This window comes from Canis lupus, chromosome 12 (assembly GCF_003254725.2).
Source record: "Canis lupus dingo isolate Sandy chromosome 12, ASM325472v2, whole genome shotgun sequence".
Taxonomy (NCBI): Eukaryota; Metazoa; Chordata; class Mammalia; order Carnivora; family Canidae; genus Canis; species Canis lupus.
This window is the reverse complement of record NC_064254.1, coordinates 24,007,085-24,020,708: the sequence shown is the minus strand read 5'-3', so window position 1 is coordinate 24,020,708 and position 13,624 is coordinate 24,007,085. Positions and strand designations below refer to the sequence as shown.

Below are 13,624 nucleotides of genomic sequence, written 5' to 3'. Positions count from 1 at the left end.
CTATATTCGACCTATGCCAGTATGGTGTGCCCTTGGAGATAGTCCTCAAGGTGCTGTAGCCTTGAAATCTTTACACACACCCCTATTGTTGTACATAGTGCACTGTGGTACAGTAATTTCATCTCTCCTCTCTGTATCTTCCACCCTCTTAATGGATACTGTTGGAAACAGTGACTACTTTGTTTTTATTCTCTTAGGTTACGGGACTTAGAAGGCATTGGCAAATCACTGAAGTACTACAGAGATACTTATCACCCGTTAGATGATTGGATCCAGCAAGTTGAAACTACCCAGAGAAAGATTCAGGAAAATCAGCCTGAAAATAGTAAAACTCTAGCCACACAGTTGAATCAGCAGAAGGTATGTAAAAACAGTTTATTATATGAAGGTTTTGTCTGCATTTGGTCATTCATGACCATTATCTTTCTTTACCTCATTAAAAGAAAAAGTCAGCAAGTATTTGGAGGAAGATAAGGAGTAAATCATAAATACTAAAATCCTGTAATCCAAACCTACATACATCATGTACTTTGATTTTTTGGAAGTCATTTTCGAAAGTATAAGGAATAAGAAAAGAGCATGCTGGGACAGTGTTCAAATTTCTAATGGTCATTTAATCATCAGTATGGAAATCTCTTTATTAGTACTCTGCTTGCTGCAATAGTTGGGATCCCAAAAATGGCTAGTGGTAGAAAATTAAATACCACACTTGACAGAGAATTAAATTCTTTAAGATTTTTATTCTGTCTTGCAGGACAGTAGTGTCTAGTTTTGCTTTGATCAGGAGTAGGTGGGTTCAAGGCCTTCAAGTCTATCTTTGGATGATTTCTGCAGAGTTTAGTGATTTCTGTTTTGGAAGCCCTCCCTGAGTGGGTCATTTATGTGGCTTAATGTAGAAGTTTGTCATTTGCCTAATTACATATTAAGTGCAAAGGGCTAAGAAGCTTTATTATTAAAAGATATGGTTATTTCTTAGTTCCTGATCATCTTGGTTGAATAGTATAGAGTTCCTTGTTCTTTTCCTTCTAAACTCTATGTGTTTGTAGATGCTGGTGTCCGAAATAGAAATGAAACAGAGCAAAATGGATGAGTGTCAAAAATATGCGGAACAGTACTCAACTACAGTGAAGGTAAGAAGATACAGTTACTTGCATCAAATTTAATTTTCAGCTATATGATTCAACAATATACTTTAAGAAAGAGTCTCTGCAAATCACTTCACTCTGTTAAATAGTGAAAACAGAGACTCTTAATTTGTGACACTTAGCTAATAATTCTCTGTTGGACATGTGAGTCACATGTCAGCCTCTGCTTCATTCATCCTCTCTCACACACGTGCACAACAGCATACATACACACACCAGAATAGATGTATAGCTCTGAAATTGGTTTCTTACTGATTTGTGCATGCTTGTGTTTGTTTTTTCTCTCTCTTCTTTAGCATTGCTAGAATATTCCCTGAAAGAATGTGACTTTCTTAGGAGACAGTTCCCATGGTTGAAGTTGCCAATGTCTGGGCCTATTTAGCCATCCAGATCTACAGTTCTGTTGCCTAGCCAGGGGAAAGGAAAGCTGAATATAACTAGCATATTATAACTAAATGATTCCATGAGCTTCTAAAGAGACTTGGGAAACTTTTATGACCACCCAAATGTTTCCAATTTTTATTACCACCTTGGAAACATCCCAGGATTAGATAGATTCCTAAAAATGTAGTTTTGCAGTAATTTTTAAATGTTATTCAGTGAAAGAAGCTAGGTTCAATTTCTGTGCATTGAGTCACTGTAGAATGGAGCATTAATGTTTTGCTTTAATTAATTGAATCTTATAACTCTTGTACAGGACTATGAATTACAAACAATGACCTACCGGGCCATGGTAGATTCACAGCAAAAATCTCCTGTGAAACGCCGAAGAATGCAGAGCTCAGCAGATCTCATTATTCAAGAGGTAGTAAAAGTACAAGAGAGAAGTGAGGCGATCTAAAAGAGAGAAACAATACTTTAAAAATTGTATTTATATATTTGTATACACATAGAAATTATAGTTGTACACACATAATAGAAATTATGTATTTGTATTTGTATACACATAATAGAAAACATGCCATTTTAACCATTTTTAAGTGTCCAATTCATTGGCTCTCAGTACATTCACACTGTTGTGCAAATGCTGACTACTGTCCATTTCCAGAACTTTTTCCCTCATTCCAAAAAAGAAACTCTCTACCTAAACAGTGCTTTTCCTAAGGGTTGTAAAAACAACAACAGAAATTCTTGGAAAAGCTTTATTCAAGATTAATTATTAATTGCAGAGAATAACAAATACACTTTGCAATTAAATTTAGAGAAGAATTGTCATTTAGTATGTTTTGCACAACAGTAATAAGCCTATCCCTACCTACTTACAATTATTGGGCAATTGTGTATTTTACCATCACAAAGGCTAGTTAATGTTATAACTGTTAGTCAGTGTTCATTAAACTCATTTAGAGCAACTGGAGATTATGCTTTTATTGTTTATTTCATTTTTTGCAGTTCATGGACCTAAGGACCCGATACACTGCTCTGGTGACACTCATGACGCAATATATTAAATTTGCTGGTGATTCATTAAAGAGGCTGGAAGAAGAGGAGGTAACCACTAACTATGAACAGCCAACTAAAAAGCAACTACGATATGTTTGGGAAAACAAAAAAAGTTTTCATGACAAATTTACATGGTTGATAAATTATTTAATTAGATGGTTACAATGAAAAAGAGTAGAAGCCTGCGATTTTTTGGTTTGTTTTTGATTCTCTCCAACAGGAAAGCATTTATTTTCACTCTAAGATGCTAATATTATTAGAGTTAATGTCTTAAATGGCTCTATGAAATGTTGGCAGCTTGGCAGAATTTTTTTCAGTTTTCTCAAATTTGAGAAATATACTTCTTTGAAGTATAGTTACTACTGTTAAGATGTCTACAGAAATACTACTTAAAGTGTATTTTATACATTTTAAAATAATTTACATCTTTAAGGATTTAAAACATAAAAACCATTAGTTTAGAAGAAGCAAGTTTTTCTACAAAAATGATACTACTTTTTAAGGATTGTGGAGTTTTTTGTTTTGTTTTTATTGTTCCCCAAAAGATACGGTATATAGTAAAAGACTATTTCAGTACCATTCTAATTTGGAGGATTTCTCTGCTTTGATTCTACATTTAAAAAATATATTCAGAAATAGAGTAAGGAGTTACTTATGAAAATATATTGTCACAAGGCTATTGTATCTAATTTTGAAGGGATTATACTATGCTCTATTATCTTGATATGCTTTCTATTCCTACCCTCAGAACAGACAAAAATAGTAGAATGATAAAATAAGTAAATTGTGAGGCATTAGCCATTTAAATTAGACTGTTGAACTTCTGAAGATGATTATACTTACTTAGTGTAACTTCGTATAATGAAAGAACTGAAATGGTAGTGGATGTCTAATAGATGTTACTTTCTTATTTTCTACTTTTGCAAACTATTTTAGTCTGTTCAGAGTTAATAGATTTCTGCAACTAAATCACTAACATAGCTAATTGCAAGTCTTTACAACTAGATTCCTATATGCTTAGAAAGGAAAACCAGAATATCTGTAACCATTCCAATAGTTGGTATACATCTCATCTCTACAAGAACATCTATAATTTTTTTTTACATTTTCAGTTTTTGAGAGATATGATCCCACTGAAAATGATATGTAGATCTTTCAAATTGTATATTTAGTTAAATATCAGTCCTTTCCCTTTCCTATAGTATATATCTGATTACACATATATGAGCCATTTTGCTCAGTTTATGTGATGAAGTATAATTGAAGTTGACAGAACCAAGAGATTTTTTAAAAAGCCTGATAGATGTACAGATTATGCTCATCATCTTTTGAAACATAAAAGATTCATACTCAATTAGGAAGTCATAACATTATAGTTTACAGAAGACCATGAAGAGACTGTAACTTAAAGTAGATAAAAAAAGATTTGCTGATTAAAAATTGACACTAAAATATCATATTAATGGATTGTCTCATAAAAAAGATATATAGCTCAGTTTTCAGACTCAAGAGTGATATTTCTGAAACTGAATCTGTGAAGACTTACATTGGAAATCTGGGTCTGAGAGCAGAATTTTTTATAATAAACATAAAAACAAAGAGGGTTACAAGTTAATTTCAGAAGAGGAAACCAAAATAGAGAAATTTTAGAGTATCTGTAATGGATGTTAGATAAAGAGATTTTCTAATCTATGTTGAGAGAAAAGTACATCAAATGTTAGTTGATGAGATTAAAGGACAGGATGTTTTCATTTAAAGAAAACTTGAGGAATTTATTTTTATGAATAAATTTGAGCGCTAAGAGAAAGCAAATCAAATAGGATTAAATTTCTTCTAGTAATTTCTGTAGTATTTGCCAAGAAATTCAGAATTATCTAGACAATGTGAGATTATTAACAGTTACTAAAATGACTGTAATTAAGGTACTGAGGGTTTAATAACAAAGATTTTTTTTCTGAGAGAATTTTCATTTTTCTAACCTCAGCACATGACAGAGAAAAGAGAGGGCTCAAAATCTTTTAGTGACAACTAAGTTTTAAAGGAGTTTTAATAAACAACTGAGGAAGACCCAGTGAGAAATTATCTCAAAAAATATTGAAAATGTAATATTTAAGCAGATAAAATGCTTCAATGTCACCAGGAGTTGACCCTGATAACAAAATAAAATAGAGCACTAATTATAGCAGGTTGTGCTTCAAAGTATGTTTTTATATGAATTCTTATTATGAAAATTGGGTTAGCAAAGGAAACAACAGAAATTCTTATCAAAATTATTGGGGATCAAAAAATTAGAAGAAGCAAATTATGATATAGTGTCTATAATGTAAATTAAATTCTTGAAATTTACCAAAGCCTCTCAATGAAAAAAAAATCTGCTATCTAGGATATTTCTCTGCTCTATTTAAATGGTTTCTAATTATGAGGATTTTGAGTTGGTGATATGAATCTAATAGTCTTATGGTATTAATAAAGAGAGATTAAATTGGAATTCTATATTAGCCCTGATCATGCAGTCCTATAGTCAGTACAGAATGTACTCCTCCCAGCTGAGATTGATTCTTCTATCAATTGAAAAAAAGTTTTCTTATATTTTATTCTGTATGTTGGAGTTGACTCCCTAAGTGTATTTTTAAAAACATTTATACTTAACAAATATCTTTATATTTATGAAGTATCTAAAGGTACTTGTCAAGGTGGATTCATATGAGGCATGTCATTAACGACAACAACAAAATCTGTGAGTATATGAAGCACATCTTTTGTAAAGCCCCCAGAGACTATAGCTGTCTTTGCATTAGCAGCTGATTATTATAATTGTCATAATATGGCAAGTAGAAACAAATAAGGAATTCAACTTTAGAAATTATGTGTTTTTATATAATTTTCTTTCTTCCTTGTGTTATTTCTTGATTTGACTCTTCAAAGTAGTATCAAAATTCTGTGTTTTGTTTCTTTAATCATAAAATAGGGAGATGTAAATATTTTATTTTCATATATTTTTTAAAAGATTTATTTATTTTATAGATAAAGAGAACATGAGTGGGAGAACCAGAGGGCGAGGGAGTAAGAATCTCCAGCATACTCCCCGCTCAGCATGGATCCCAACACTGGGGGTTGATCCCACCACCCTGAGATCATGACCTGAGCTGAAACCAAGAGTTGGACACTTAACCAACTGTGTCATCCAGATGCCCCCTCCCACCTTTTTAAAAGATTTATTTATTTATCTTAGAGAGAGAGATAAATATTATTTTAAATTTTCATTGGGCTAGGTATTGAAAAATAAATTTTTAAGTGTCATTCAGTTCCTTTATGCTTTTAGCTTGTCAGACTGAGTAGTGTGTGAAAGCAGAAAGGGTGCTACTGTGAGTTTTATTCCCACTTTGTCGCTTACCCACTGTGTGAGTTTTCAAAACTGTTTGACCTCTCTGCACCTCGGTTTCCTCATGTATACAAGATTGGGGGCATGCTGTATGTTTTATAAGGTCTCTCCTTTCTTACTATAAAATCTTGAGCTAGCTAATTTTTAAAACAAAATTATTCCTGAGACACACACACACACAAACGATTATTCGGTTTAGCAAACCTGACACAAAGGGTTTTTTTGTCTTGTCCCATTGCTGACTTTCTGAAGCTTATGCTCTGAGGAAGGTGGTGGTGGCAGTGGTGATGGTGGAGGTGATAGTGCTTGTCCTGCCTTTGGTTTCACTTGTTCTTATAAGCACTTTTATGAGCATCACTTCAGATTTGTTAAGATAAATTTAATAGAACAGGTTTGACACTTGTAAACGTCTCTTGTAGATTAAAAGGTGTAAGGAGACTTCTGAACATGGGGCATATTCAGATCTGCTTCAGCGTCAGAAGGCAACAATGATTGAGAATAGCAAACTTACGGGGAAAATAAGTGAACTGGAGAAAATGGTAGCAGAACTGAAGAAACAAAAGTCCCGCGTAGAGGAAGAACTTCCCAAGGTCAAGGAGGCTGCGGAAAATGAATTGAGAAAGCAACAGAGAAACGTAGAAGACATTGCTCTGCAGAAAATCAGGGCTGAGAGCGAAGCCAAGCAGTACCGCAGGGAGCTAGAAGCCATCGTGAGGGAGAAGGAGGCTGCAGAACGAGAGCTGGAGCGGGTAAGAAAGCTCACGCTGGAGGCCGAGGCCAAAAGAGCAGCGGTAGAAGAAAACCTCCTGAGTTTCCAGAACCAGTTAGAGGAGAACACCTTTACAAGAAGAACCCTGGAAGATCATCTTAAAAGAAAAGATTCCAGTCTCAATGACTTGGAGCAACAAAAAAATAAGTTAATGGAGGAATTAAAAAGAAAGAGAGACAACGAGGAGGAGCTCTTAAAGCTGATAAAGCATATGGAAAAAGACCTGACATTTCAAAAACAGATAGCAGAGGACCGGTTGAAAGAAAAGCAGAAGATTGAATTGGAAGCAAGAAGAAGAATAGCGGACATTCAGCTTTCATGTAGAGAAAAGCCATTGCCAGCCTGTGTGGTTGCACAGCCTACCTCATACAGAGGAGTAGCAGGTCTTCAGGAAGAGCAGGACAGACAAAAGACAGAAGAACTCAAACAGCAGGTAGACGAGCTAACGGTCGCCAATAGGAAGGCTGAGAAAGACATGAGAGAACTGAAGTATGAACTTAATGCCCTTCAGCTTGAAAAAACCTCATCTGAGGAAAAGGCTCGTTTGCTAAAAGAAAAACTAGAAGAAACAAATAATACACTGCGGTGCCTGAAGTTAGAGCTGGAAAGGAAGGATCAGGTGGAGGAAGGGTATTCCCAGCAGCTCAGAGAACTGGGGAGACAGCTGAACCAAACCACAGATAAAGCTGAAGAAGTCATGAAAGAAGCTAATGACCTTAGGAAAATAAAGCACAATTATGAAGTAGAATTAGAATCTCTTCAGCAGGAAAAAGGGAAACTGCAAAGAGAAGTCGACAGGATCACTAAGACCCATGCTATAGCTGAGAGGAATATTCAGCACTTAAATTCACAAGTTAATTCTTTCCAGGCTGAGAAAGAATCCTCTAATGAAAGAATACGGTTCTGCCAGAGAAAATCAGAGCATCTAAAAGAGCAATTTGAGAAAAGCCATGCACAGTTGCTTCAAAATATTAAAGCTGAGAAAGAAAATAATGATAAAATCCAGAAGCTTAATGAAGAATTGAAGAAAAGTAATGACTGTGCAGAAATGCTAAAACAAAAAGTAGATGAGCTTACTAGGCAGAATAATGAAACCAAGTTAATGATGCAGAGAATTCAGACAGAATCGGCAAATGTGGTTTTAGAGAAACAAGCTATTCAACAAAGATGTGAAGCCCTGAAAATTCAGGCAGATGGTTTTAAAGATCAGCTACGCAACACAAATGAACACTTGCATAAACAGACAAAAACAGAACAGGATTTCCATAGAAAAATTAAATGCCTGGAGGAAGACCTGGCCAAAAGTCAAAATTTAGTAAGTGAATTTAAGCAAAAGTGTGACCAGCAGAACATTATCATCCAGAACACTGAGAAAGAAGTTAGAAATCTGAGCGCAGAGCTGAATGCTTCCAAAGAGGAGAAGCGACTAGGGGAGCAGAGGGTACAGCTACAGCAAGCTCAGGTGCAAGAGTTAAATAACAAGTTGAAAAAAGTACAAGATGAACTGTACTTAAAGACCATAGAGGAGCAGATGACCCACAGAAAGATGGTTCTGTTTCAGGAGGAATCTGACAAGTTCAAACGCTCAGCAGAGGAGTTTCGGAAAAAGATGGAAAAGTTAATGGACTCTAAAGTTATCACTGAAAATGACATTTCAGGCATCAAGCTTGACTTCGTGTCTCTTCAGCGAGAAAACTGCAGAGCTCAAGAGAATGCCAAGCTCTGTGAGACAAATATCCGAGAACTTGAAAGACAGCTTCAGCAATACCGTGAGCAAATGCAGCAAGGACAGAATGTGGAAGCAAATCATTACCAGAAATGTCGGAAACTTGAAGATGAGCTGGTAGCCCAGAAACGTGAAGTTGAATGCCTAAAGCAAAAGATGGATCAACAGATAAAGGAACATGAACATCAATTAGTTTTGCTCCAGAGTGAAATCCAAAAAAAGAACCCGACCAAAGACTGTACCTTCAAACCAGAGTTTGAGATGGCAGTAAATGAGTGTCCGCGCTCTGGAGACCTGCCCTCTAGGAACACAGGGCAGCTTCACCCAATGGCCAGGTCTCCTCTGTTGAGGTGGAATCAAGACCCACAGCAGTCAGAAGAAAAATGGCAACATCGGGTTGTTGAACAAATACCAAAGGAAGTCCAGTTCTGGCCATCAGGGGGTCCACCTGAGAAAGAGAAAAGCCAGCAATGTTACTCTGAGTATTATTCTCAGACAAGCACCGAATTACAGATAACTTTCGATGAGACAAACCCTATTACAAAACTATCCGAAATCGAGAAGATAAGAGATCAGGCTCTGTACAATTCCAGGCCCCTGGTTAGGTATCAAGATGACAAATGTGAAATGGACCTGGCGAAGCTTTTGGCCCCGTTGGAGGTATACTCTGGATTCTGAGACCTTATTAGCTACCTCATACCATGTTTCCTCTCTTGTTTCCTTTCTCTGCTAGACTAAATTTTTTTAACAATGTTGAGTGAGATTGGCTCTTTGTAGTTCTGGCGGAAAATTATGCCATAGATATCTAGAGATTGGCTTGAATCTTTACTATAAATTATCATTCTTTAATTTTTAAATGTTTGAGATTAAATACACAGATGTAATGGTTAGATCTATGGTATTATATTCTGAAGAATGTTTTTTTTTAGAAGCTAGTAAAACCAAGCTAGTTCACTTTAATTTCTATAGTTTCTTTGTAGAGATTTCACCTCAAATCTTTTTTAAGCCTGCCTTTTTTTTTTTTTAAAGATTGTCTTTTTAAGTAATCTCTATACCCAAAGTGGGGCTTGAACTTACAACTCCAAGATCAAGTCATCACATGCTTTACTGACTGAGCCAGCAAGGTGCTCCTAAACATACCATTTTAATACCTTAGTTGTCATTTAAAGTAAACTTCAGTCTGTCGAAATACTACTACTTGTCCCTGAGCCCTCTTTGGTTTGAAAATTTTCTTCTCTTTACTTACCTTCGTTATTGTAGGAATCATATTTGGATTGAGGATGAGTAAAGTGACAATGTTTTTTAGATGACTTTTAATGTCTCCTAAATTCCTGTTACAGATAGCTAAGAACAAGCAGTATGATATGCACACAGAAGTCACCACACTAAAACAAGAAAAGAACTCAAGTCCCAGTGCTGAAGAATGGATGCTTGAAGGGAGCAGAGCATCCAGTGGACTCAAGAGAGATTTTCTTAAGAAAGGCTCAGAACCAGAGAGCTTCCAGAACTTGGATGGTGATCACATATGTTCAGTTAGGGATGATGAATTTAAATTCCAGGGGCTCCGGTGCACAGTGACTGGCAGGCAGTTGGTTGAAGCTAAGCTTCTGGACATGAAAACAGTTGAGCAGCTGCGACTTGGTCTCAAGACTATTGATGAAGTTCAGAAAACCCTGAGCAAGTTTTTGACGAAAGCCACCTCAATTGCGGGACTGTATCTAGAATCCACAAAAGAAAAGATTTCATTTGCCTCAGCAGCCAAAAAAATCATAATAGACAAAATGATAGCTTTAGCATTTTTAGAAGCTCAGGCTGCAACAGGTTTCATAATCGATCCCATTTCAGGTCACACATACTCTGTTGAAGATGCAATCCTTAATGGAGTTATTGACGCTGAATTCAAGATTAGGCTTCTTGAGGCAGAGAAGGCAGCCCTGGGATACTCATATTCTTCTAAGACATTGTCGGTATTCCAGGCTATGGAAAATAGAATGCTTGACAGACAGAGAGGTAAACATATGTTGGAGGCCCAGATTGCCACCGGGGGAGTCATTGACCCTGTGAGAGGCATCCGCATTCCTCCAGAGGTTGCTCTGCAACAGGGCTTGTTAAATAATGCCATCCTACAATTTTTACATGAGCCATCCAGCAACACAAGAGTTTTCCCTAATCCCAATAACAAGCAAGCTCTCTATTACTCAGAATTACTGCGAATGTGTGTATTTGATGTAGACTGCCAGTGCTTTCTGTTTCCATTTGGGGAGAGGAACATTTCCAATCTCAATGTAGGGAAAACCCATAGGATTTCTGTAGTAGATATTAAAACAGGAGCAGAACTGACTGCATATGAGGCTTTCCAGAGAAACCTAATTGAAAAAAGTACCTATCTTGAGCTTTCAGGGCAACAGTATCAGTGGAAGGAAGCCACGTTTTATGAATCCTACGGGCATCCTTCTCGTATGCTGACTGATACTAAAACAGGATTACAGTTTAATATTAATGAAGCTATTGAGCAGGGAACACTTGACAAAGCCTGGGTCAGAAAGTATCAGGAAGGACTCATCACACTTACAGAACTTGCTGATTGCTTGCTGAGCCAGCTGGTTCCCAAGAAGGATTCACACAGTCCTATTGCAGGGTACTGGCTGACCACTAGCGGGGAAAGGATCTCTGTCTTGAAGGCCTCCCGCAGAAATTTGGTTGACCGGATTACTGCCCTCAGATGCCTTGAAGCCCAAGTCAGTACAGGGGGGATAATTGATCCTCTCACTGGCAAAAAGTATCGAGTAGCAGAAGCTTTGCATAGAGGTCTTGTTGATGAGGGGTTTGCCCAGCAGCTTCGACAGTGTGAATTAGTAATCACAGGGATTGGCCATCCCGTCACTAACAAAGTCATGTCAGTGGTGGAGGCTGTGAATGCAAATATCATAAGTAAGGAAATGGGAATCAGATGTTTGGAATTTCAGTACTTGACAGGGGGGTTGATCGAGCCACAGATTCATTCCCGGTTGTCAATAGAAGAGGCTCTCCAAGTAGGTATTATAGATGTTTTCATTGCTACAAAACTCAAAGATCAAAAGTCCTATGTCAGAAATATAATGTGTCCTCAAACGAAAAGGAAGTTGACATACAAAGAAGCTTTAGAAAAAGCTGATTTTGACTTCCACACAGGACTTAAACTCTTAGAAGTATCTGAACCTTTGATGACAGGAATTTCTAGCCTCTACTATTCTTCCTAATAGGACACGTTTAAATAACCTTGCACAAAGGTGATGCTATCCACTTCATATGATCTGTTGAGAGCATGATGGTATCAAACACACAGTCTAGCAATCGTGTCTCATACTCCAAGCACCATTTATTTCTTGAGGGCTGAATATAGCTGACTGTTCAGAAGAGAGAATAATTTTTAAAATTGGAAGTAAAAAAATATTTACTGTTATTCAAAATGGTTTCCTTTAGCTTTTAAGTTAAGGTTTTGTATTTTTTTGATCTTGCCTTCACTGTAATATGGAGTAAGCTTGATGAACTCCAGCAAGTTCATAGCATCCTTTCTTCAGAATTCTTCATCACTGGAAGGATCCAGCTGGACATTAGGTTTCCCAGTTATTAAATGATCTATTACGTTCCCTGAAAGAGCACTTCGAAAAGCACCATGGATTCAAAGAGATATAAATTTGTTCCCACATCCCTGAGGCTATAGTGAAAAAAAATTTTTTTCTGTACATTGTAACCTTCTTTACATATTAAATGTTTACCACAATTTCCCATTTCCAGGTAGAGTCTTAATTAAAAGTAGCATTACTGTGTGTTGGAAGATGGGGAGAGATTTTTCTTCATTTTGTGTATCTTTCATATGTGTGTACACATTCACTGTTCTTTCAGATTTCCATTGTTTGATACTTTTCTGTCTAGACATTTGTGATTGTAATGCTAATGCAAAGGCAGCACTTCAAAGGTCTTCTGGTGCTTCATGAATAAAATTGAGTTTTTTTATTTGTCATATTGATAGACCAGCTGGGAGGTTGGACTGATCATTCCAGAGAGTCACAGCTTTCTTTGCTACCATAAACATTTTGGAACTACATCTGCCATGTGACTTGAAAAACATGGTTAAGTGAATGAATAAAATACTCAGTAACTGGTGTGTGATGACAAAATATTTCTACATTGTTTTCTGTGGAGAGGTCAGTTTAACAGCTTAAGCATTTACTGGAATATGTCTTTTTTTCCTAATTACTCACATTTGTCAGAAGTCACTGGAAGAAGAAAAGAAAGAGCATGTTGAAAAAGCCAAAGAATTACAGAAATGGGTATCAAATATCAGCAAGACATTAAAAGATGGCGAGAAGGCTGGAAAATCTCCCTTTTCTAAGCAAAAGGTATTCATTGAGGCTCTGGTTTAATAATAATAGTGGGTAGAACTTACTGAATTGACATGGTCAACTGGAAAAAAAACCACTTAAGTTCTTTACCTTAATTTTCCCCATTTTTATAAGCAATTATAATGAGGATCAGAGAGGTTAAGTAAGTTGATCAAGGAATCAAAGTATGTAGGAGAAGGAAGTGTCTCTGATTCCAAAACCTGACCTGTATATATTACTGCTTCTCCTAGTGGTTATATCTGCTTCTTGATTATAGTGAAGAGAGTTGCTAAAGAACAGAGTCATCATGTTTTGTGTTCAGAGTAAATCCACATACTCCTTATTGTAAAGATATATGGTCTCATTCTTACAAAGGTGAACGAAACGGTTCAAAAACAACAGAACTACAAACTCAGGTATTAACATTTTTGAGGATTTCATTTAGTTGTGCTTCCCTGGATCTTAGTATTTTACAAAGAAGTGTTCTCTAGTCAGTCACTGGAAATTCCAAATTCTTTCCCTTACCTTCATGAATTCTTTTGTGCAGAGGGCTATCTTCTGTTCCTCAACTTCTTGGCAGTGGTTGAGTAGCACAGCTCATGAGCTATTAGTGCCCTGTGATGTCTGTTGGATGATACTGCTTGAAGCTCTTAGGGTGTTGATGATCTAAGATCCAGTGTTGATGCTTGCTGGTGATAGCCCTGGAATTGAAGCTGTATTAAAAAAAAAAAAAATTCCACTAAGTTAATCAGCATTTTTCCTCAAATACTTTTCCTACTTGCCTTCCTGCAATCA

At 36.4% G+C, this 13,624-nt stretch overlaps 1 protein-coding gene and 1 long non-coding RNA gene across 33 annotated transcripts in view; one reads left to right on the top strand and one right to left on the bottom strand.

The window, feature by feature from the left end:
* DST (dystonin) overlaps positions 1-13,624 on the top strand; it is a 480,962-nt gene that overhangs the window by 327,482 nt on the left and 139,856 nt on the right. For 30 of the 31 annotated variants that reach the window (XM_025419112.2, XM_025419100.3, XM_049092202.1 and 27 more), the window contains 5 exons: positions 198-360; positions 1,047-1,130; positions 1,843-1,950; positions 2,538-2,636; positions 12,719-12,847. In XM_025419112.2, coding sequence (XP_025274897.1) covers positions 198-360; positions 1,047-1,130; positions 1,843-1,950; positions 2,538-2,636; positions 12,719-12,847 — 583 coding nt within the window. Of the gene's footprint in view, positions 1-197; positions 361-1,046; positions 1,131-1,842; positions 1,951-2,537; positions 2,637-6,389; positions 9,126-9,805; positions 12,626-12,718; positions 12,848-13,624 lie in introns of those variants that run through there. The other variant, XM_025419116.3, reaches the window with a different exon arrangement.
* Positions 13,359-13,624, bottom strand: part of LOC112641796 (uncharacterized) — a 38,140-nt gene continuing 37,874 nt past the window's right edge. For both annotated transcript variants that reach the window (XR_007401195.1, XR_004804408.2), the window contains one exon: positions 13,359-13,542. This is a non-coding gene — a long non-coding RNA (uncharacterized LOC112641796). The remainder of the gene's footprint in view (positions 13,543-13,624) is intronic.